Source organism: Ursus maritimus, unplaced genomic scaffold (genome assembly GCF_017311325.1).
Source record: "Ursus maritimus isolate PB19 unplaced genomic scaffold, ASM1731132v1 scaffold_4, whole genome shotgun sequence".
Classification (NCBI taxonomy): Eukaryota; Metazoa; Chordata; class Mammalia; order Carnivora; family Ursidae; genus Ursus; species Ursus maritimus.
The window spans coordinates 83,107,221-83,133,857 of record NW_024426552.1 but is presented as its reverse complement, the minus strand read 5'-3'; the positions used below and the strand labels follow the sequence as shown (position 1 = coordinate 83,133,857).

The following is a 26,637-nucleotide window of genomic DNA, read 5'->3' as shown; positions in this document are numbered from 1 at the left end:
GGAAGCTGTAAAATGATATGTAAGTATTTGTTTCCATTTATCTCAAGGAGACATGATTGAAGACCACAACCTATTGAACTGGAAGGCTCCTATGGGGTGCCAAAGATGTTTACAAATGCTGGGATACTTGGGCTGTGGGAAGTGAGGCTGCTTAAAACAGGAAGAATAACACCTATTATGAAGCTCTGATTTGATGCTTTGATGGTAAGCGCAATGCTATTTACACCACTATAGGATAATGAGCCTTAGATTTTTAGTGAATTTCTTTTAATGAATAAATCTACATGGAGTGGTCAGAGAGGACAGATCAAGGGACAGCTCTGACTGGTGCAGTCACAGGATGTGCCACAAGGAGCTGATGGGAACTCTGTTCTGTTTTGTAAGCTACCCTGGCATTCTAGAAACAAGTATTCTTTAATATAGAGGCTACAAAGCAAAGTCCCTTAGGAAGGATTTTGCCAGTGATGTCAAATAGATACATGGCACTTAAATGATTCAAAGAATTTTTGCTTATTTTATTGGATTATGTAATTAAAGCTACTTCCCAAACTTCTTTTTCTTTCTTTCTTTCTTTCTTTCTTTCTTTCTTTCTTTCTTTCTTTCTTTCTTCTTCTTTTTTAAAAGATTTTATTTATTCGTTTGACAGAGACAGAGAGAGCACAAGCAGGGGGAGCAGCAGAGGGAGAGGGAGAAGCAGGCTCCCCACTGAGCAGGGAGCCCGATGCGGGGCTCAATCCCAGGACCCTGGGATCATGACCTGAGCTAAAGGCAGATGCTTAACTGACTGAGCCACCCAGGTGTCCCAAGCTACTTCCCAATTTCTAAGTTCTCTCAAGAAGCATGCCATTGGATTCACTGCTACTTGGGGTTCATAAAAATGTATTTTGTAAATATTACACTAATTTTGCAATTGAAATATATAATTAGGTGGCTGTGACAGGAGTGTGAACTTTGTTAAGGGCAACTCTTCCCATCCATATATGGGTCTCTTATAGAGGTATACAGGTCTTATATCAAGGAATGAAATTATTATTTTTTTAAACCATGAAAAATGTTTCTTCTATAGTAACTATCCATCTAATGGCTCAAGATGAGGGATAAAATTCTTTTGGATCATGCAGATTGATAAATGTAAACTAGGGACCTCCTGTTTTACTTGGTCTTTAGGCAAGAATCTTTCCTGTACTTTGACATATGTTAGATTTTTTGGGAGATTACAGACTAACAAGTTATTATTGCAAATTTTATAGTAAGTAGTTGTCCTATAACGTAATCATGATCTTAAAACATCCATTGTCTAGTCACGTTCTGAGCATTTGTTATATGCATCTGTCATAATATATATTTATTTGTCATTTTTAAAATCAAGGATATTAGCAATGATCTTAGCCTACCTACCATCTAGGGATACAGTTTGGGAGGGCCAAGGAATTAGCTATCATCTAGATTTCAGATGAATTAAAAGATAATTTAGGGTATTAAGGGCAAAGAAATTAAAAACATCCTTATTTGATCTGCTTGCTATTATCACTATGGGATGACAAAAAGTTAATCCTGATGTAGGAACAAGCAGAAAGTAAAAAAGGTAATTAGATCCTTAAGAAAAAGATTATAATTTAGAACTTCTATGAGGCAGAAGATTGATATGTTCTCTTAAAGTCAGTAGAGGAAAAAAACCCTATCATTTGGAAGAGATAAATATTATCTATATTGTATTTTGTGCTAATTTATATAAGAACTATATTCCTTAGATATTTAAGTAAATGTTATGATGGTGGCACAGTAGCTTTATTTTTTCATTAGAAGAAAAAGCCAAGTATAAATGCCTCTCTTAACATAAAGTTCTTCAAATTTCTTCTTGATTGATTTGGTATAAACTTGAAGCAGGTTTTCTTCCATATTTTACTCCAAAATTGTTTATTTTATTTATTTATTTTTTTAAAGATTTTATTTATTTATTCAACAGAGATAGAGACAGCCAGCGAGAGAGGGAACACAAGCAGGGGGAGTGGGAGAGGAATAAGCAGGCTCGAGCCATAGCAGAAGAGCCTGATGTGGGGCTCGATCCCATCACGCCGGGATCACGCCCTGAGCCGAAAGCAGACGCTTAACCGCTGTGCCACCCAGGCGCCCCATCCAAAATTGTTTAATATCCATTCTGTAAGTCTAAAGATATAAATAATACCTGGGATGTAACAGATACTTGGAGTTAAATGACTGTCCTGGTTTCTCAATATAATTTCATACTATTCTATAAAATGACAATGCTATATTTAAAATTACTATTTTTTATTAAAAATTTGGACAGAAAATGATAACTATATCTTTTGCCCAGAAACCTTAGCTATAAAATTATTGGACCGGATTAGAATTCTTTCCAAGGGGTTTGTATGATAAAATTTTTCCTGTTTAAAGATGTATAATAATGTTGCATATTGAGATACCAAATAGTGGGTTCTGTAATATTTTTTCAAAAGAATATTTTTAGGTATTAAAAATATATAGTGTTTCTGACTTGAGATATACTTTTAAGATTAAAAAATACTATCAAACAAGAGTATTCTTTCAGGATAAAAATCTGTGTGACCCAGATGTACTGAGTGCTGAGGACAAGAAAAGAAAACCACACAGTCTCAAAATACCATTTTTCTTGAACCTCTGCTTTGCAGGGTGTTGTGGACTAAACTGTGTTCCCCCCAAAAACTCATATGTTGAAGTCTTAACCCCCTAGTACCTTGAGATGTGACTTTATTTGGAAATAGGGCTGTTGGAAATAGAATTAGTTGAGATGTGTCATATTGGAGTAGGCGCCTAATCCAATATGGCGGATGTCCTTATAAAAAAGGGAAGTCTGGATAGAGAGACAGACACACACAGGAAGACACACACACAGGAAGAATGTCATATGAAGACTGGAGTCACACTGCCATGAGCCAAGGAACTACCAGAAACTAGGGAAGAGGCCTAGGACAGTTTCTTCCTGAGCACCTTCAGAGAGAGGATGGCCCTGCTGACACCTTAATTTTGGTCTTCTAGCTTCCAGAATTGTAAGACAATAAGTTTCTGTTGTTTAATCCACTCAGTTTATGGTATTTTGTCATAAAAGCCTAGAAAATGAATGTGGAAGGCAATACTGTAGTATTGTAATCATAAGAAATTACATATTCTTTTGAGTTCTTTCCTCCAATATTTTGTCTCTTTTATATGTTAGAAAAATCAAGGTGAAAAGTGGCTTTTGATTGCTCTCTTTGGTGGGCCCTTCCTAAATGACTTAGTTTTCGCATCAGTGGGAGCTGGAAAGTGCAGAATGTACTGGAATTAAGATCTAAGAATTCTATGCTTTGCAGCTTTTTTTTTTTTTTTTTTGAACAGTGGGAACTTCTCAGTGCATCCAATTCTCATGGATTTTCCTGAAATTAGAGACACAAGTATCCTCTGTATTTTTCTAAGGGTAGCTCTCCAGTTTTGGAGGGGTGAGCTCCAGTTTCATAGATAAGGAGGATAAATCTGATCTGGTAGGATTGGAACTTGCTTAATTTCCTGCTTAAATGTACCAAATACAATTTTATTTGCTTGATCGCTCAAAGTGATAGTTGAAATTAGAAAATGATTGCTTCGGTGTGGTAGAAAGAAAGTTAATGCATCTGAAAAGGGAAGTGTTGGGTACACTGTTTTTCTAAACTGATATCTAGCAGTAATGGCACCATCTGTTAGAGCTTACATGGTGTTAAGGAAGGGCTTCCATAGATTGCTTCATTTCATCTTCCCAAGTAACCTATGAGATATAGATGTTGCTCCTGTTCAAACAGACTTAGTTAAGCAACTTGCCCAAGGACAAGAGCCGCTAAGTGGCACAGCAGGGGTTTGACGCTGCCAAGTTTGACCCCAGAGACCGTAGACTACACTCCTGCATGAAGTGCCTCTAACTTGTGTTAATTACTTTTGCTGTTGCAATTTTTAGCATTTAAGAAAAATCACAATTTCCTTCACCCACGATTTTCTTCACTTACTAAAAAGTATAATGGAAATATAGCAGGCGACAGCAAGCTGAGGACAAGATGGAGAAATGGAATGCACTGAACAAGACTGTAAGTACACCATTGTTCTCTCCTTGCTCCATTAAACGCTCTCCTGCAGTCCCACATAGCCTTTGTTCTTTGACTCTGAACGTCATTTTTTCATCCTTATTTGAACAACGTGCCCTTGGATGTGAACGCTGACAGAATACAATCAGTGCAGAAAGGCTGCCTCCGACACCGAAGGTGGGAAGTAGCGTTTGCATCAGATCTTATGCAGCTCCCTCAGGGTAAGCCCTGACTAAGCGACTTAGTTATAGCATCAGTGAGAATTGGAAAATGCAGAGGGGACCAAGGGAGGCGTGGTTCATCCCAGTGGCATTCTGCATCCGCTCCCTGGATGAACGCTTACTAGTGTCTACAGGTTCGTGCCTATACAGATGACAGTTCACTGTTTGGGTAGGTTTAATTACAGAAGGCCCTTCAAATAAGCTGTCTTAAGAGGAAACAAGTAACACATTTACATGACAGAAAAATGAAATTGGCTCTATAACGTTTCAAATCTCTAGGACTTTTAATGTTGTCATTTCAACCCACTTGAAGGGGCTGCCTACATTGTACCTTACACGACTTTGGTCATACACAATATTTCCAGCCAGAACTTTGAAAAACCTTACTCTGAAGCAGATGCTTTTGTTTGAAAGGTTCCTTGTAATATGACTTGAGATGCAAAGATGGAGAGAAGCAGAGAGAGATGATTCATTGCTAATAACGGCACGCTACTGTTCAGCGAAGCTGGGCGGGTAAATACATTGCAGGTTCTTTTAGAATACAAAGCGATGGGTTAGTTTATGTGGAAGAGCGTATGTCCTCAACCTTCGTTTCGTTGCAAACATTACTCTTACTGAAGACGCATCACAGAAAGAAAATCTGCATTTCGCTGTAGTGAAAATGAGCTCTACTTGAGGATCAGTTAAAAGCGAAAGAATTACCGGCTGTGTTGGACGTTACTGGCCTTGCTATTGCCTCCGATTTGGTTTCACAGAGAAAGTCATCGATGGAGGGACTCAAGAGGGGTCTGCTTTCTTGCTGCTCATTCACCAGCTGAGAACAAATGAACACAGGTATCAAAGGGCTTTGTTAAACTGCAGAATCGGGTGAATTACAATGCAGCCTTGCAACAAAATGAGAATAGCAAGCCTACCAATAAATAAATACATAAATAAACAAATAAATAAATAAATAGGGAGGGGCAAAAAAGAAAAAAAATACCAAGGGATGGGGAATGAGCCTTTTAGCACTGTCAACATATTTTCGATGCAGCCAACTTCAGTTTTTAAAGCTCAAGCCTTTTTTTTTTTCTCCTAGATCTGTTTTAGAATTATTCTCTAAATTCTAATATGTGGAAAATGACACCTCTTGAATCACAGTTCCTACTCTTCACATGGATAAAACATTACTGAGACCTGGAAGAGTGGGCTCAGCCGCTGAGGTGACACCTTCTGGCTAGGGTGGGCAGTCGGCATTATGCGATTAAGTGCACACACAGAGATCTGTATGTATGTGGATAAATGTTCTCCTCTCCTCTCTTTCTTAAAAAGCTCAAGTCATCCTTCCTTACATTTCCTTAGGATGCTTTTGTGGTGCATGACAAGCATTATTGGGGAGAGTAGAAAATACTTATATTAACTGTACAGGTATCCAGTAGAGATGTTTCTGAAAGTCTATGTGTAAAACAGATTTCTATCCATTCAGTTGTCTTTTCCCATTGGCTTGTTCTCTAATTTCAGAAATACTTAAGTGTGATTTTCAGTGGCAGTCAATTATTTACTTTCAGTTATTTTGCCCCTCTTAGAATCCAGGCTTCCTTAAGTTCTGTTTCCATGGTTAAGGGAAGAAATATACTCATGATATGCAAGTGGTTAATTCCTAAATTAACTATCTTAGTTTTTCAGGAGTTTTTAGATTGGCCTTTCTTAAAATGGGCATAGCCATCTAGCTTTCTACTTGTTCTAAGAAAAAGATGTGCCGAAAAATCTCTAGATTTTTAAATACTGATTTGTGAGGCTGTATTTTGAGAGACATATAAAATGAAAATGAAGTCTTATTTTCTTTATTGGTTTCTTCATCTTGGATATACTTAAATTCCTTTGTAAAAACAGGGACTAATAATTTATTCCTATATCACAGCTCTGTGAGTAAATGTGTGGAACGGGCCTAAATTAACTATAGTTTTAGAAGACCAGGGTGTTAGATCTCTGCAGATACTTTTAGCTGTAAACACTAAAAAATTACAGTCTGATTTTGATAAAAGATTTCTAGAAAGGCCCTTGTCGACATAGACATCTAAATGGGAAACAAAGGAAAAGGCACAGTTCATTGAGAGGTCTTGTCCTTTTAGGCAGGTCTGTTTGTCAAAGGTAATAGGATTTTTTTGGAGCCAGGTCTGTTTGTCAAAGGTAATAGGATTTTTTTGGAGCCTCTGTCTTCATGAAACTTCAGACTTATTTTCTGAAGAAAGCTCTTGTAGCATTCTCAGATTTTCTCAGCACAGGAAGAAAGAAATTCCAAAGAGAAGGTTGTTCAGGGAGACCCTCGGGAACCCAGAAACCCATGGCTTCTCCTTTGCCTCATAAGGCCTGCATCTCTTCCACTCCTACTGTCCAGTTTCTCAGCACACGTCACTCCCAGACTGATGGAGTTGTTAGGTCTGCCCAATTCCCATAACTGAGCTGTTTCTGTGGCTTTCTTACATAAATACAAATCAAAGGTGAAATAACAGACTACTTTCTGAGTCCATGTCTTTCAAAGTGGAGCACAGTCTGACTGTTGGAAAATGCTGGGGTTGGAGTGGGGGATGGTGGCAGATCTCTGGGGTGAAAAAGATGAAGGGCCAGATTTCAGATATCATGAAAAGCTAATTTGGGAACTGAAAGTTTTTTTTGGTTTTGAGGGAGATATGGAAGATGAAACAAGAAATATCATGAAACCTTTTCTTACAAGCTCTGAGGTCAGAGGCTATATCCTACTCATACTTATATCCTTCACAACTTCAAATAGAATGTTTTCATACAAGAGGATCATTAAATGCCTACCAAATGGGACAGTGACTTTGCAGAAACTGAGGATATAAAAATATCTATCTCAAACAGTCCAATTTTGAATTGTGTCTTCAACTGATGAATTTGGGAATCATTATTTTAGCTAGACTAAGCCCCATTTTATTTGTATTTGTATAGATAAGAATAGCTTTTCACATGTCCCCCTCCCCATTTTCAAACAAATTTATGGTTTTCCTGTGGTGACTTGAGAATAAGTAAATCTTTCAGGTCAAAAAGGACAATTGCAAACTGAACTGAATCCCCCAGAGTTCCCCTCAGCTTTGCTTCCAAATTGTATGCCATTTATTCTCTCCTTATTCAGTGGTAGGATATGACTTACTGACTTTCTCTGAGAATTACTTCTTTCAGTTTGAAAATGCTTTGTGAACTTACCTCCTTTCATCCTTTGAGTACAGAATATATCGATGTTATAAAAAATAATAAAAGGTGAGTCAAAAGGTTTCCACTTTTTTAAATAATTAAGTTAGAGTGATTGCAGTTTGGTTCAGATTATCATATCTGAGTTAAAATGACCCACTTCATTAGTTTTTAAGGCCTTTGTCTCCTCCCTTGATTACATGTAAAATTGTCATTTCTTATCCTCCTCTATTCCTCTTCTCAGGATGTGAATCAGTTCAAGCCTTTCTAATGGTGATGGATTCTCACTCCTCTTTCAGGACCCCATCCCACCAGCACGTCGTCTGGGAACCTTCTTCAGTACTAGGCAGTGAGGGCCTTCTTACGGCATCTCCACATTCCCAGGTTTTACCCAGTTTTAGATTTTTAGTTTTACCTGTTTTTCCCCTACTAGACTATGACCTCTTTGAGGGTAGAGATCTTATCCAGTTCACTTTTGTATCTCATAGCAGCAGTTTAATAAATATTGACTGATTTATAGTCCAACTGAGTGGTGAATTGCACAAAAGAAAGATTACATGAGCATTCTCAATTTCATACTGGGTTTGATCAACTCACAGAGAGGCTGGTGGTCCTCAGAAATGTCTACCAATTTCCTGGCAGGCTTTAAACCATAAATCTAAGTCCATGTTCCCTCAGAGTCACATCATTTAAAAATTTGGAAAACTAGAGTTACCTAAAGGTTCATTTCCAGATGCAAGGCTTCTACCAAATAGTCAAGGATGCAAAGAGTGAATGCCTAATGAGAAAAATAAGGGCATAGGTCTGCCCCACGCCATCCTTGGAAGAAGGAAATGGACCAATACGAATGGGAGGCCAGTGACACTACCTAACTCAGGGATTTTAAATCAGAGATCCAAATTTGAAGATTTGAGGGAAAACCTTATGTGGTCAGTGGGCATGGAAACGAAAGAAAACTGCAGGAGTAAGAAGACAGTTGAGCACTTGCATGGAGGGGTTTCCCGGTCACCCAGAATTCAACAGACTATTGAACCTTTACACTTTCTTGTAATCATAGGTTGTGAATGAAATATTCAGTCAAATGCCTTCAATTTACTTATGACTCAGACTGGTCAGTTGATGTGGCTAATATTAGCCACCATGGGACCAAATTGTTTCTTATTTTATATCAATACTGTGTTTAGTATTGAGCAGAATGCAGACGATCACATCCAGCTTTAATAAATTATTTCCTATTTTAAAACTTTATCTAAATATGCATTTGCCTTAGTTCAACTTGAATTTCTCTAATTTCAGTGTTAAAAAATTAAATTATTATGTAATCTAAGCTACAGGGGAATATTTAACCAAGATGAAAGTAGAGTATTTTGCCTTTAAACACTGCCTGTTACTTAACTCCAGTGTATGTTTGTATAGTCTGTTTTGTGACTTCAGTCTAAGTTTATTTACCTTTAAACAATGCATTGCTTAGGTGTTCCATTAAAAAATACAGACCTAAGGGTTTGTGATAACTTCTCTCACTAAGAATTAACTCTAAACCAAAATACATTTTACATGATAGAACAAGGTCTGTAAATGGTAATAATCCATTATCCCATACTTTCACACTTCAGGTTGATGATCTCAAACTGTTGTTTTGGTTTAAAGTGAAATATTCTGTGTTTAGTTTTAGACATTTTAGTACTTCAAGAGTAATTTTAAAAGTTAAAACACTGAAGCTAGTAAGTTAAAAAAACAGTTGACAAGTATCTCAGTTGAACTGTTGACTTAAAAAATTTGTAATTATATACCATCTCTCTTACCTCATCTAAATAATAGGAAAAAATTAAGATATTTTCTATGTAAAAATATAAATATGATTTTAACAGATACATTTTTATGCATTTTGAAAATTCCTTTATTATTTGTGATATTGTTGATTAAAGTATGTGTCATTTTTTAAGTAGGTTTTCATTCATAATTTTGTAATTGAACTACTTGTTTATGGCTTTATTAGTCCTATGCAAGTTTAGAAATTTGTGCGATGCCCGTCAAAATAGTGACCTTATCAAAACTGAGTTAACTGACTCAATCCATTGAAAAGACAAGACAACTAACTAAATCATTAGTATGCATCCTTTAAGTATTCAGACTTTGAGAGTTTTGTCATAGTAACTCTGACACCCGACAGAATTAATTTCTTGTGAGCTGGTAATAGTACTAACAGTTCTGCTCTGCTCCCCTCCCCCCACCCCAGTTCCTAATATGGGCCCCAGGGGCGCTTCTAGTAAAGGATAACCATGTAATCACTTTCAACTCTTTGACTTGATCTAAATGTCAACCTATAAATATTTTTTTTGACAGAATAGTAAGACTTAAAAAAATGTGACTCTCTTCATGGGGAAATGAACAGATACTACTGTTTACAGCTTGGGTAGTACTAACACGGAGGCGGGCAGGAGAACATAAAGCAATTGTTTCAGGTTGGTAATAGGAATCCAAACAAGGCTATATTTAGTAGCCTTGAGAATGTTTTTTCGATCAAGGACATTATTCTTTTTATGTTTATCAGACACAAGAATAGTATCAGTATCAGGGTTTAAGGAGTGGGGATGGATAGAAACACAGGCTGAGTTTGAAAAAAAAAAAAAAAATCCCTTAGCAAGAAGACATCTGAAACACTTAGTTTTAAGATACTGTGCCCTATAACAAGAAATGAATGGGATATATCTTGCTAAAAAAAAGTACCAGGGGATGTGGTTATAATGGAAACTTTTGGTGGTTCCTTATGAGAAAAAAATATTTGCTAACATAATTTCATTCTCATAAAGAAAAATAATTTTTTCTATGATATAATCAGTCCTTTGGTACAGAGTTGTTCCTTCTATCCTCAAATTGGATTAACTTATACTATTATAGTTTAGAGGAGTGTTATGCAATAGAACTGTCATGAGAACCTGATAATTTAAAATTTTCTAGTAGCACTTTTAAAAAATTGAAGAAAGTTGAAAAATAATTTTAAGAATGTATTTTATTTAGCCCAATATATCCAAAAATGATGACTTCAACATGTAATCAATATAAACATTATTAATGCCATAGTTTATATTACTTTCCTTGGGGCTAAGTCTTCAAAATCGGGTGTGTATTCTATACTTTGAGCACATCTCAATCGTGGGGAGCCACAAAGCATTCAATATCCTGTGTTGGACAGCACAGGCCTAGAGAAACTTTTTTCCCCAAAGACTTGAGGGCATACTATTTTTCCTTCAGACCTTTCATCAATGCACACTTGTTTACATAGTGCTTGACTTAAAGTGTTAGTCTAGGACAGCATGAACCTGAGCTTCTACGAAGTGCTTGATATACTGTTTGTTAATGCAGAATTAAGAATTAAATTAGACAAAAAGCAAGTTTCAGGGGCCCAGCAATTTCTGAATTCAGGTCACCTGGCCAGCTCTTCTGTTTTAGTTCGATTTGTTCAGTGTACTATAAATGACTTCACTGGAGTATGTTTGGCTAAATCCCTCTAAAAGTGATTGTAATAATCACATAATACAAAAAAATTCTTCAATATAAGCTATTCTACACTTACAACCTGTTGACTGAACAGTTATTAAATGAGTTAGGGACCCAGGGTTTCAAGAACTTATTTTGTATTTAACCAGTTATGATTGTCCTAAGGACACTATGGAGAGAGCAGCAATTAGCTTCAGACATATCTGGAATCTATGAATGAGCAGCTGGCATCGACATACCAGTGATGAGGATGAGTCAATGTATTTAGTAGTATGTAGTGCTATGTCATAAGGGGCTTTACAGGAGATGCTGGGACAAACATGTTTCAAGACACTAATACATTCACACAGGATAACAAGTAAGAATGTGGTATGGTACACAGATCGGATGCTATGGTTGCTATGAGAAGTACTCACTTTTTCAGATCATTCTGCTGCTTTTTGGCTTGTGCACGCCACTGGTGCATAGCAGGGAAGAAGCCACTTGTATATAGTGGAAAAAGTATGTCAACTAATAAAGCTGCATTTGACTGAGAAATAATTGTATTACAGCTGTCACTGAATTAATTCCATAAAATTATCAACACAACAGGTGCATTACATTTTATGAATCAGAACTCGGTTTGCTGATTCATAAACTAGCCAGTATGCAACAAGAATATGATGCATCAAAGAAAGCATTACATAATCTTCATGCAGTAAAATTGTAACTAGTACCTCAAAAACAGTCAGTGCAACATTAGACAGGGATTAAAGAAGGAACTTGCTACACACAAATGTTCTGAATATGAAAAAATGGTAATAATCACAATTTCTTTTCTAAATTAAAAAATCAAAAATCTTATTTTTGCATTAAATTTTAAATTCAAGCTTAGGTTATAATGGCAATTTTGGACCTTTGAAAGGGATTACTGGAAAGCATATAGCAGTGCATGGTTTAGGGAAAAGAATTTTGGGTGCTGGAGCCTGTCCTAACTTGTGATATTCTGAATGATATGTTACAGCACATTAGCATTTGCTAATGGCAAATCTGGGTAGCTCTCATCTACTGATGAACATGGCTGTCGTTAACCAAGAACTCCCAACTAGTTCTCACCTCCCACAACATTCACCTGAGGAACAGTGAGCTGAATATCTTGGACGTGGATTCTACAAAGGGCAGGAGATCAATGTAAAACTGTATATGTTTTACTATGTAAGTTAAGTAAAGAATGGACACCTAGGTAAATAGAAAGCAAATTTCTTTCTAACTGCTACTACTATGTGTGATTGGGAAGAAGCATCTCTTCTTTATGGATAAAAAACTCACAATATAAAATTTATCCCAAAGTCCTAGGAATCTTTGATAACCTTTTTATTATTCAATTTTGATTGTTGTATGTTGTTATGATTTTCATTACTTACAACACAGTGTTTAGAATAAAATAAATCCACACATGTTGGCAGCAGCTGGGGATGTGATCTGATGATATTCTAAAAATAAGTTGTCATAATTTAGCTTTTGATATAAATGCCTTTCATGAGGACTGTAAATGGACATGTTTCTAATTCTAGACATGTTCATATAATTGGAACTGAATCACTGCATTTACTATTGCATTACAGAGAAAAAGAAATGTTTAAGATAACAATCTAATCTAAATTATAAGATAAATGCAAGTAAAAATATTTTTCATTTAAGAATTTAAAACTGATAGTTCCACAGAGTGGTGATGAGTATATTATACATATTTATGTGGATTTTACAGGGTGTTTCAAAAGTCCCTGAGGACATACAGGATTCACAGTCTCAGCATGTCTTTGCATACAAATGCAAAGTTTTTTCTATACTTGTTATAATAAATGCTGAAAATGGCTCTCATGCGCTTATAATAGAGATGGTATTTTTGTTGTCAAGGTCACTAAGTATAAGAGGGGTTATAAATGCCATTTTCTGCATGGGGACTCAGGGACTTCTGGCTCATTCCTGTAAATTAGTTATCCACATAAATATGTATAGACATATATGTAGTATGCATAGTCACAACATAAATATATTTAACATTTAAGAAAATTTAGATATTCTACTGGTAAACTGACATATGTATACAATAGAACTTGTATTTATTCACAGGAATTTGATTTTTTTTTTGGTTGTTGTTGTTCAAATGTACCATTAGCTTAATTGTTATTTCTTTCCCAAAGTTGTTAACAAGATTCCTTTATAAAGAAGCAACATGGTTTACTTGCACATACATTTTTTAAAAACTAAAGTTGAGTAATGAAAATTAATATCCACAAATAACTAAATGATGGAATTTTCCTTTTTTTTTTAGCAATTTTGTTTTTCATTTTATATTGTATAATTGTTTCATTGAAACTGTGTCTTTTAAAAATTGGTTCAAGTTAATGGTTTTTTTTTTTTTTTTTTTTTTTTGCTAGTTAAAAATCACAATGTCTGATATATTAACATATGTCAGCTTCCTACAGGAACCCTATGGGTCTGCCCACCTGTGATGTCATAGTTAGGAGGGGCTTTTCTTCAGCAGACTCCTCCCTCGGTATCTCCTTCATCACCATGGCAACAGCCTTATCTGCCGCCCTAGAGCCTTTTCCCTATAACAGTGAAATCAACAATGACTTGTGTCAGGAGAAATCTTTAACTTATTATTACAAGATATTCTAATGTTTAAAGAGCAATCCAACATAAATGAAGAGGTAGGCTGCTGCAAGTGAATCTTGAGGCTTTTGGCTGAGGAGAAAACACACAAAATCTGAAAAAAGATTATTTGTGAACTTTTAGTTAGCTACTTTTTCACCTTTACAGCTGACATATTATATATTTAATTTTAACATAGTATTTTATATGTATAATATATTTTAAGGCAAGTTACATGACATGAACATAATTTTTATAGTATAGATTTAAAAACACTATGGATTGCCTATTATGTTCATTTACTAACTGTTCCTATAACATCCTTAAATGTTTTCCGTGACAGTGAGGAGTCTGAGATAAGGATCAGGATTAGTGTCTGATTTCCACAGAGGGATTTTGCTGGAAGTCTGTCATTTTTGAGTGGCTTGGACATAAAAAGAGTAAAAGTGTCATAAACCCTCTAAAAATTCTTCAGTGGCCTAACATCCCAGAAATTCACCCAGCTTGTGTATTTTGTGGAAATGGTATGACCTTGGTGAAAAAAATTTTCAACTCTCAATGTTTTTGAGACCAAAGAATTTTAATAGAATTTTAGAAATGCCTTTTAATTGGAGAATCCCATAAATCTAGGTATAAACAAAGGATGACTAATAATGGAAGCACTGATACATATATCCCCACATTTTTTGTCCCATACAAGCATAATTTTGGACTGTAAAGGGGTATGCTGGCTTTTGGTCTTTTTAGTTTACCAGATTATTAAGTTTTTGTGAGTAGACATGGCATAATGGAAAAAACACAAAACAAAATATCACCTTCCCAACCCAATTAGAAACATCTAATACTATGTAAAAATTAAATAATCTTTAAACATTTAAAAAACAAAAACTTCCATTTTCTCAGGTCTCTGGGCAAAGCCTCCTTAGAGAAACTAATTTTATGCTAACAGCACATATGAGAGTATCTGTGTTGTAAATCTACTTAAAATACAAATGTAGCATATAGGGATGTCATAGGCCAAGCTACAAAAATGGACATGTGGGGTTTGTTATCTGAAAGGGAATCAAGAGCGAGGGTCAAATTCCAGAGACTGATAAATCTTGATAGTTTCTGCAGCCAAAAAGGATGGAATTACATTATGATCTTGGGCTCGCACAGGGCTTTAAGTATTTAGAAGGTAGGTTTATTCTAGGAAGCAAAACTATTTTCTCAGGCATTGCCTTTCTAAAAGGTAATGAGTGGCAGGTTTTATTAACGAAAACAAAGAAACACTTTCTCTACAGTTACTAGATTTTAAAATGTGTGGATCTCTTTACAATGCTGAGAGTTTCTTTGGTTTGTTTTGACTTAACAGAACTAGCATTACTGAATGATGATGCGTTATCTCCATGATGGAATATCAACTAGTGAGATTTTATTTATTTAGCAATATAACATAGTAATTTCCATATGTGTTCTGAAAAGTTTATATGGCCACAATTCTTAGAATAACTGACTTCTGGAAAAATAAAAAAACAATGATTTACTGCATAACAAATTGGGGTGCATAATGATCCCAGGTTTTTTCTTGATGAAGCAATGTGAACTTCCTAAAACAGAGATGCATACAATTCTGAATTCTGGGAAAATATTTATTATGGCACTATTTAACACTTTTCCAAAATATAAAAATTATTTGGATGAAGCATTACATACTATAAAGTGATAAAGCTGTAAAAGCTACGCTCATTTACAGACTAAATATAGTTTAACAAAGATCTTTGCAGCTTATTTTTTGAAAAGAGCAAAATCATTTGTGAAGAATTCTTTCCATGCTCCAAGAAGTTCTAATAATATAGCAATAAACAAAGTGGCATGCTTATATTTAAATTCCTAATACATTTAAAAGAACAAATCTAATGTTACAAGGTATAATTTTAAAATAATAATAATAATTCAGAATCTGTTCTTGGGCTAAGAAAAAAATGTCAATTGATAAGCATCTCAAAAAATTTCAGGGCAATATTTCAATACACCATTTATTTGAAATGCTACCAATCATAAACTATATATAGATATTTTTCACATGTGCAACTATTATAGCTAGAATTAGCAACGGACATGCCATTTCACTAAAACGAAAAACAAAACAAAACAAAAATTAGTCCTTTCATGCTGAACTCTAGAACAAAGCAGTGGTCAGCTAGAAAGGATGTATAATAAACACATGCGGTGCTTTTTATTTCTTGCAGAAAAACCCACCAAAGCCAGGGTCAGGTCACTTTTTTGAAGACAGTGCCACTTTTTCTTCAAGGTTACACCTACTACCTGAAAAGAGTCATGACACCCATGTTAGTGCCTGCTAGCAACTTTTTTTCTTTATAGCCTTTTGGCTTTTGAGTTATTACCCCGTGAGCCTCACTGTTTTACAAGTGTGGTACAGTCTGAGAACAGAATGGGAAGGTCTGCCACAATGACATCTCCATGGTTCCAGAGAGAGTGTCTAAAACCACTGCCAAATCAAATGAATACACTCATATATCAAAGCAAGATTTCCCTTAGACCATATTGCCACCTCCACCTGGTATCTTCAAATCAAGCTGTGTTATTTCTGACTTGTCCATATATCTTGTGGGGTAACACTTCTAGAATTCAGAACCTGGCTGATAATTCATTTGGCAATTCACGGAAATATACAACTTTGCTTATCAGCAGCTCTGCAGGGCCGACAGTAACACACCATACAAGCTTTTTCCTTTATGAAGTCAGTGGCTTAATACATTGTAACAACTATATAGGCATAATTACCCAGACTTCAAGCTCAATTTTCTAAATATAACCACACTGAAGACTCAGTATTAATCTATTATCTGAAACAACACGGAGACGGCAATAATGAAATACACTCTCAAGCATATAAGTGGATTTAGATTACACTGAGCCTGTATCCTTCTATGTAATTCTTAGCAGCAACAGAAAAGAACAGAAATGTTACAAGTTGATTATCACATTGGGACACCCGCCAGTAATTTATTTCAGCCGATTTTTCAAATAATACTTCAAAATCACCTTTCCCCACTTCCTTATTGAATTTCTTGAGATAGTTTTGACTGGAAAATATCACCATATGGAGAAATTTCTGTTTTTCTTGGTGATTTGCTGTAGGAAATTCTTCAATACTCATTGGTTTCTTTTCTCATTTTGTTTCCTCACCAGTGAAATATATAAAATGATAGCTGTTCTAACACATAATAATTCTTGAAAATAATCTTTTTATTAACTTCTGTTAGAAGACCAGGCATAAATGAATGGAACGCAGGTAGTATATGAGTGATATCAACGTTTATTAAGAAAACCCAATTTTGGCTCACTTGTCTCTGTTACTATAGACTATATAAACAACAGAGTACAAAGTACTGAAATCACAGGATCTTCTCAGATGTCTTTGGATGAGAAGGTATTGGCTGCAGGTCGGTCTCAGAGGGAGGGGAACTAAATTATTTGGAGAAGCTGCTATGTGCTTGGCACTCTGCTAGCTGTTTTACCTATTTTGTTTCTACGATCAATGAAAGCTCTGTGGGATACAAAGTATCTTTGCTAGGTAGATAGTGAGGCTCAGAGATGGTGTGATTTAGCCGAGGCCTCAAAGCTCGTGTGTGGCTGAGCTGCCTGCCAGCCTGTGTGCTTCCTTCTCTCCCATGTCCCCCTCACGGATGGCCATAAATGCAGGTTACTTCTCAGTATACAGAGTCTGGATCTAAGTAAACTTTTTGAAAAATGTTTTCTTCAGTGTGTAATGGTCAGTAAGAATCAGCCATCCATAACTTCACTCATGAGCATACTGGGAACAAAATGTATTTGTTTCTTTTATCCTTGTGGAAAACTAACCTAACAGATTTCATGTATACATACTTCTTTTTATTCTGTAGATCTTATTAGGTTTATAAGCTGTAGCATCACTCTAATTCTTATTAAATGTTAACTCAATGCTATTAAATGACATCTTTACTAGGATTTTCCCGAGATCAATTTTGGGTGCAAGAAATACTTAAAATATGCAATTCCACAGTTACATGGCCCATTCATTAGTAATTTTCTAGTTGCAGATTCTATTACTGCTACTATAGAGATTGTAATTTAAAAATTATGTTTATTATTCTTAATCTATCAACAATAACCCAGAGTGTCTTCATTAGAGCTATTCAAAAGAAGAAATAGAAAAATAGTAAATTAGGGGAAAAGTAAAAGACTACAGTATTAAACATCTCTGCTAACCCCAAATTATCTAATATATGAATTTAAAAAATAGACTTCCTTTTGTTCTAATTATAAAAATTAATACACGCTGTTGCCAAAAATTGAGAAAAAGCAGGCATAAAAGAATAAAAATAACAATACTGACATTTTCATGCATTTTCCCAATGTTTCATATTTACATACTGGAGATTAAACAGTCTTTTAGGATGAATGTTTTAAGAATAGGCAAACTACCATCAACTTTACAAGTATGAATGTGTTACATATATTTTTTCATATATACTTATATGCAAACAAATACCTGCTATTGATATTATTTTAGCAACATTGCTTGAAGTGAAATGATATTCAGTTTTGCATGTAGTTGAAAATAATGAATCTCATAAATTCTGGTTGCTGGACTTACACGCACCTGCAGGAAACTGGCCACAAAAAAGGCTAATTTCTGATGGCTGTCTCGTCTCTCATGTGCAGAGCCAGGATAACCTTCTTTCACTTGGAAAGGTAAATGTCATGGTAAGTGTCATGCTGTCTTCAAACTCCCAACATGGGAAAATGTCAGAGCAATGCTTCCTGGTATCCTCTGAACGCTGGCGATCCCTGCCTATCATATTGTGTCCGTTCCCATTTTGTGTGTTCCTGTAGCTTTCTACCAACATAGAGGAGGGCTCAGTCCCTGCTGATTCTATCAGAGTTACAGTCAACTCATCCCCATTCCCCTCCTCCAACAGAATATTCTCTAAATGTTTAGTGTGGTACGAATAGAACTAAATCTGGGCATACTGGTCTCATCCTTGTCTCTAATCATACAGAAGGAAGCACAGCTTTAGATGTAAACAATTAGGAGGCATGGGCAGAATTCTCTTAACTAGAGATTCACAAATCATAATGAATTCACTATTGGTTTAGGGACATGTTTGTAGCTAGAAACAACATGATTTCTGATTCCTTAATAAGGAGAGTCAAATTGCAGTGAAGAAATTGCCTCTCTGTTTAAAATAATGACACAGGGCATTTAAAAAGAGGGCTTCCAATTGAACCTCCATAGAGTTCTTCCTTACCATCCTGTTTTTCTTCCACAGCATTATTTTTCCAGATGACAGATGCACTCTTCTCCAATCACCTAGCCTAAGAACTCGAGGAAGTCTTTCGTTCTACCATGTAACTGCTGTGCCCCTGGCGTCTGTCATGTGCCTAACTGGCACTTTCTGTTGTACCCTTCCAGGCTCTGCATGTGGTGGGGAGGGGGGGAGACTGCGTGGTAGAAAGTCATGGATAACAATCTCTATGGTCTATTTTTTTTTTTTTTAAACAATCTCCATAGTTTTTAACTCTAAACCTCTACCCACAAAAGTCACCTGATTTCCAAGCCCACCACATACACATTGACTTTCTTTGGTCTGAGTGATTGGTGCAGGGGCTATGATGACTTTCACAGGTCCTAACACTTTTGCTTTCACGGTCCCCTTTCTCCATAAGAAAAGTTAAAAATCATGTCTTATGACTGTTGGTATAAAGACAAATATAATCCAGACTGGATTTGTTATTATACATTCATTATTCTAACAATCATTTTGGGGGTTCTGTTTTAAGAGAGATTTAAATTAAAACATTTTTATGGACCTAAAGATAGCTTGGGCCCTCTGTACTGTGTCCACAGTGCCTAATGCCTAAATCGATCCTGGGTTGTGTCTTCTCGACATGCAGTGTGGCGTCCCCAGGGCTGTGGTCCTGTCCCTGCAGCTGCTCTCCGTCACCCCCAGCTGCTCTATTTTTGTCAGTGGCTGCTTGCACCACCCCCACAGCACATCCATCGTGGCTATGCCCACCCTAGCAGGCCCCTTTGCTACTGCTGCTGCTCTCACTATTTTTGTTAGGGTTCGGGGAGTCTCCCCTCACAGTACTTATCAAATCATTCTGGGTGCCCGATCAGTAGCTTTTACCTCAGTAATTCTTAAAACACACTCAGAAAACTCAGAAAATGCAATCTCTCCACCAGGCAACAAGGCAAAGCACTTCATTCTTTCCTGCCTCAGGGTGTGTTCCTGACCATTCAGGAGTACTTCTGAGGAAGCTGAGTCAACCTGTGTCTCTACTTTTATTTAAAAAAAAAAAAAAAAAAGCCCTCAATGACCAGAGTCACCAACTGGTTCCAATGTATTCCTTGCCATTTTTTCCCGTTTCTGTTCCTCAAGCGAGGAACAGAATTGCCTGGTACTCCAAATTCCTGAGTTGTGCATGAAGATTAAGCTCCTCCCAGGGACCTGGTTATAATTCTTATTTTACAAAATGTTTTTTGATTGTGTCTCATCAGTGAAACTGCCTTGAGTGGGCAGAGGTCATGCTTATTTCTTTTGGGCCATTTTGCACGATTAAGTATAGCAATAGACACTCAAGTTTACTTAATAAATACAAGTACTGGATGCCTTTTTCAAATTATTTAATATACTGAAATCATATAATATGGCCAACTTTGATAGGAAGTGAATTTGACTTAGATAAAAAGTCTTAAAGATTTAAATAAATAAAAGTTTCAAGCATCTAATAAAAATTCATTAATATTAATAAAGTGTTGCCAAGTAAAGATGCTTAAAATTTGCTTTGAAGGACAGATAAGACTTATTTTTAATTAAAGAGATCCATTTGTCCACATTTGTCATCTGTTTGTTCCGTTGAGAAGGTTAAACATTCTCCCATCTCACTCTCGCTGTGTCCTGAGGCTTATTTACCCTGTGAGCTTAGCAAGCTTTCTTGACAAATGGTCAGGGTAACAGCACTCAGTTCTCATTCATCCATTAACTAGTTATGAATTAGTGAAGTTTACTGCAGGTCTGTTCTAAGTGATGTAGCTGTAAATGACTTAGAACCTATCGTATCTCTATATTGAGCTTCTCTATTATGCACCTACAAGCAACTTTTTGATTCTTACAGTGGCCTGGTTTAAAAAAATTGTTTTCTTTTGACCTTGCTTAGCCTTATATTGAGGAAAACATAAATAGTACAAATTTGATAATTATGAAATAAATGTAGAATGAGGTATTATTTTCTTTTTTGTATGATAAATCTCAGGTTTGATATTTAAAGTTATATCTTTATAAATATATTTATATCTGTGAGGCTTTTAATGATTGTGTGAAATATGTAAATTAAAATGTAATTTTAATTAAAGGTTACCCTTGTTATTTTCAGTTCCTTATTGAATATCTCAGACGATTTGCAAAACAAACTTTCCTGGGGTTAGAACTAGAAACACAAAGTCCTAAAAATTACTTTATTATTTTCTTTTCAAAAAATGTCTTCCCAAATACAAGTACTCCGGACTGCTTGAATCTTACTTGCACAAATGGATGGATGTCCCAACACTTAGAAGAAAGTGAATTGTTATGATAATCATTCATCACCAGTATGGGTCATTGTTTAGACTAGTCTGAATCAATGGTGCTTTAGTGGTAGGGAGGTTGAGACCTGGCCTCTTTCTGAGAGAAATTAAAAGAAGTCTTGAGGCCTGGTTTCTAAGGGTATGCAAGTAGCCAATTTGGTGTAGTATATAAGATCTTAGAATGTTGAGAGTACGTGGTAAGGAAATTTGGAGGAACCATGCACAAAAGTTTGTTTTATCATTCCCGTCCTTCCCAGATTTTCTAAGATCGGAAAAATTTCCAAAATAAATACAATAAATAAGAGTCCTTGTAGGTAAATACGTGGTTAAGACCACGAAACAGTTTCTGTGAAACTAAATTATCAGGGACTAGATGCATCCCACAACTTTGTGTCAACTTCTTAAAATAAATGGAAAGACCACATGATAAGTCTGTTGTTACCAAATTATTGAATTTGAGATAGCAAATTTATCCAGATGTCCCAAGACAGAATTAGATTGTATCTGTTTTCATTCTAGGGGAGGACTGTTAGCTAGTGAGCTGGAACGCATCCCCTTTATTAATGTTTCAGGTAAATTCTATTACTAATTTATGAACAAGAGTTGCAGCCTCGGAGCCTGAGTATTCAGTACCCTTCTCTACGGCTTGCCTCATTTTCCGGCAGCTGCAGGGTTTTTACCAGCTTGTTCTCCAGTCACCAAATGCCCCGGTTTTGTTGATATAACGTAAGAAAAGTAAATTATAGAAACTAGGCCAATTCTAGTCAAGTAAGTCTCAGCTAAGGTACTCCATCTGCCTGACTTCCCTGAAACAGCTCTAAGAGAGAAGCTGAGGCTTTGGGAATTCCTATTCTGTAATTCTGGATCAGACTCGGGCAGCACTGCTTATCTAGACAGTCCTCTGGGAGTCACCGGCAGTGTGTGGGTTGGCTCCTCTCTAATGCCTCCCCCTTCCTTGAAGGGGGATAAATAGTCTCTCTCACCTTGTGGACAAGAGTTAGGGAAAGTATGGAGAGACCTTGGAGCTGTGAACTCCAGTGAGTGTGTGACCAGGTGCTGTTGAGACGATTACCAGCTAACGGACCCAGTGCAGCCTCCGTAATCAGTGGAACAGCAAGACGGATGGCCAGGAGGCATATGGGCACCAATACCTGGACTGGAGTCAGAAGACAAGGGCTTTAATCCCAGGCCTCCCTTTTTTAAATTATTCTCTCTAAGCCTTCATGTTACTTTCTGAAAATAGGATAGAAAAACTATTTCATAAATTTATGAGAGTTAAATAAGACTATCTATAAAAACACCTGCATGATGCCCATTACCTGGTTCGTATTCAATAAATATTAATTAACTATGAAGTGTTCTTGCTGAGCTCCTGGGCTCCATGGCCTAATTGTCCTTATGAGGTAGGTGGCAAAAGGTGCAATATTATGTTTGTAAGATTCATCCATGTACAAAGTAGTTACTACTGCGCAGTATCCCACCATCTGAATGTACCACAATTTACCTATTCTACCGCTGATGGACATTTGGGTTGTTCCTGGTTTTGAGCTAATATAGAAAACACTGTAATGAATTTGAGTTTAGAAGCCCAGAGACTATAAGAGGGGTAAACAGCCGAAAAATAGACATATAAAGAGTAAACAGACTTCAATAATAGCAACAGGGGCAGAGAACAGTCACAGAATGGATAAAAGGTCTTATCCATGAGCCAATTAAGTCTGAATCTCTGCAGCCAACAAGAAAAGACCAGGGTTGGGATGACCTAAACCAAAAGGGACTAATAATAAAGCACAGAAATCAAGGATCAGAAAGCAAAAGGGGGATGCTGAGTCCAGCAACCAGTGGATAATGAGAAACCAGTTTCTAAAGAGTTGAGATTTATGACTGTTATGGACTGAGTTGTGTTCCCCCTCTTCTATTCTATATGTTGAAGGCCTATCTCCCAATACCTTAGAATGTGACTATATTTAGAGATACGGTTTTTATTAAAGAGGTAATTAAGTTAAAATGAGGTATTAAGGTAGACTCTAATACAATACGAATAGTATTCCTTTAAGAAGAGGAAATTAGGGTGCAGAAGGAAGACCTCTGTGTGAAGACATAGAAAGAAGACAGCCATCTAGAAGCCAAGGAGAGAGGCTTCATATGAAGCCAACCCTGTGAACACCGTGATCTCAGACTTCCAGCCCCCAGAACTGTGAGAAAATAGATTTCTGTTGGTTAAGCCATGTAGCCTGTGGTACTTGTTATGGAAGCCCCAGGAAACTAATAGAGTAACTAAACAAGTACTTATGAAAGATCGCACGAAGTGGTCTTACTTTGGTACTTCAGTAAACTGTATAGAAATATCCAAAGACAATTCAGTAAGTAACAGGGTTATTACAAAGCCGTCTCAGCGAATTCCTTTTGTTATTTCTAATCTGATCAAAAGGACTTCTAGATACTGAAAACTAGAAATTCTGAACCCAGGTGGTCACAATTGGCCACTACGGTAGTGTCCTGTCAGGGACTATGACCTACTTGTCAGGGAAAATTGCCTAAAAGAAATTCAAATGAAGATTGTGCCTGGAGTGGTCAGCCCGTGCCAGCAGGAGCTGTGCCTTCTCAAACTGAACTGAGATTTTAACCACATAAACTCAAATTATAGTTTGGAGCTTCCTGAAAAGAATTTTCTTGTGAAAAAATATTTTTTAAAGAATTTCAAAATCTGAATGCTCCAAGGAAGTTATGTATTCCCAACTAAAAGCTTATTAAATTATACGTCTTAGAGCCTTCAATTAGTTCATATGTACATCAATTAAAATAATTGATATGTATATAAATGTAGAACAATTGATAAAATTGAACAATTGGAAAGTAATCACGTATCACAGGTAGTTTTTTGTTTTTCAAAAGCTCTTGCTCAATCTCTGCAGTTTATATTGGGGCAGAGCTTCCAGCTTGTCTCTGGCTGTCAGAGATAGCCTGGACTGTTCTGTATGAAGATGTCAGCTTGGGACGACATCCATACGGGACTTTAAAAGAATCAAGATTCCTGGAGTGCCTGAATATTTTCAATAAAGCCAGTGTTCTTCTTTCTAATCACCATAAATCTATAACTAGCATTTCTATTATTATGCAGGTGATGGACGAGTTCATTTTACTCTTCTGTCAAGCTTTCTGGCTAAAATCACAGTTCTGATTAATTCCAAATATGGGACACAGTTATACATATCAATAGATGCATGAAATTTGCTCTTGAAGCTACCATTTAAGGGCCTATTAAAAAAGAAAAAACAACCTCTGAATTCTCTCGCCCACCATGGACACCCATGAACACGAGAGGCTGGACTAAGAGGACAGCCAGGTGGGCCACTGAGCTAGTCAGTATTCTAGTGGGTTTGAAGCCAGTGTCTGCTGTGTCTAGACTTATGTCCCACTCTCTATAGTACATATTTCCTTTTTTGGAGGTTCTCCTTTGACTGACAAACCAGAAAGGGAAGGAAATGGTTCAAGTTTCTACCTTTTCTTGGGTATTATTCCATTTGCCTATCTATCAACTTCAAGTTGCCAAGGGATACCCTAACCCTCTGGTGTGTGGCAATATGGCTTTATATACAGTGGTTCCTAAGGCAGGTACTAACTAGGGGTCTGTGTTGACAGAGCATGGGACATGAAGTTGGAAACCCAAGGTATGAGACCCAGAAATGATACTTAACATTCTTGGATGACCTATGGCACAGAATTTTGTTTTCGCAAGGTTAAGAGTGAGAATGGTACTACTAACTGCTTCACTGACTTCGCAGGGTTTTTGTGATGATCAAATAGGTAATATGTATAAGTGAGCATTCAATAGGCTCCAACCATTCTATAAATCAGTCAAATCCCATTAGCTAAATAAATTATTTTCCATATGTATCTGGATGCCTATAGTACCTGAAAGAACTATTTATTACTTTGAGGTAACTTGATAATGCCACACTGTAATGAAATGAAAAAGTTAATGAACTTCTCCTAACAGTAGAAATCCAAAGTCTAGATCTGGCTCATTCGAGCAGCAATTGCAAAACTCCATGGAACCATTAGATTGCTAATGAATTCACAGTGTTTTACATGCTCTAGGATTGACAAATATAGAGCCATATCAGGAAATGTATTCAACCAATGTAATATAATCATAATAACAAAGATGACTGTCAACTTTCAACGTCTAAAGGAGGATTCAACATGGAGGATCTTGAGATTATTGAAACATTTCCAGCAGTTCCAAAAGTATGTATTTCATTGATTTGTCTGATGAATTATAAATAGGCATCATATTCATATCTTGCTTTTAATTCTGGAGAATGAGAACAGTTTGGTGGACCATTTAGTTCATGGAGGTGTTAGGTCATTTTTATACTCTGCTTCAGGCATATTGTGTGTCTCCTATACTAGAAATATGTTCATAATCTGTGTCCCAAGTCACTATAAATAGGCAGAAGAGTAATTTGATAATGCTAATTTTAAGTTGCCTATGAAGTTTTTCCGAATCTCCTAAAAATAGATTCTCTGCTATCCTCTACATTTTCTTTCTCTGAACTCTCAGATATATATCAAAATAGATTAAATTAACATTTAAAAGAGCTTTGGCCTAAACTCATTTCATCCCGCTAAATAATATATAATGGTCTTTTAGGTTCAGAGATAAAAGCAACTACATGATACAGATATTTCATTAGACTGAAATTAATACTGACTGCAGGTTGATGTTATATGTACAGAAAAAGTTAATTTCTTTAACTTGAAGATCCTAGTTGTTCTCATTTCAACATATGCTAAATTTCATTAAGCTTTTAAAAGGTTCCTAGAAAGTATAAGAGGTCTTACATTCTCTACCTAAGCTATTTCTATAACACTGAATTGAAGAAAACTCCAAATGGCTTAAACACCTATCAAAATCAATTTGTCGAAAAATTTATAATTACTTCCCCCTCCGCCACCATATTAACAATACCACATTATTTCCTTCTAGCCTATTAGGTTGTTCAGGTACAGTAAAACAAAAACCTAATTAACCAGCTTTCTCATTAATTTTTCAAAAAATTTCATGTTTAGAATAAAAATTGACTTATAAGCAAATAAGCTCATTTGAAGGATTCTGAAGATTCCAAGTTATGTCCCACAGTCACTCTCTATTCAGCCCATAATGACACCTGGGGACTATTTAGTTAGGAAAGATGCCCTGAGGCCTCTAATATCCCCATTCTTCAAAGAAAGAATCAGGTGTAGTATACTGTACTTGGTGATTGAGAAAGAAGCAGTAATACAGTTTGGAAACATTGCCACTATAAAAAAGTTTTTTTTTCCCCTTCGTCAATCTTGATGTGATGAAAAATTTCAATTAATTGAAAGACACTCAAATGGCCCTGGG

At 36.2% G+C, this 26,637-nt stretch overlaps 1 protein-coding gene across 4 annotated transcripts in view; it reads right to left on the bottom strand.

Moving 5' to 3' along the window:
* PEX5L (peroxisomal biogenesis factor 5 like) overlaps positions 1 to 26,637 on the bottom strand; it is a 157,671-nt gene that overhangs the window by 74,830 nt on the left and 56,204 nt on the right. For 2 of the 4 annotated variants that reach the window (XM_008705296.2, XM_040621565.1), the window contains exons 4-5: positions 13,483 to 13,587; positions 5,009 to 5,120 (exon numbers count right to left, since the gene is read on the bottom strand). In XM_008705296.2, coding sequence (XP_008703518.2) covers positions 5,009 to 5,120; positions 13,483 to 13,587 — 217 coding nt within the window. The remainder of the gene's footprint in view (positions 1 to 5,008; positions 5,121 to 13,482; positions 13,588 to 26,637) is intronic. The other 2 variants (XM_040621564.1, XM_040621566.1) reach the window with 1 other exon arrangement.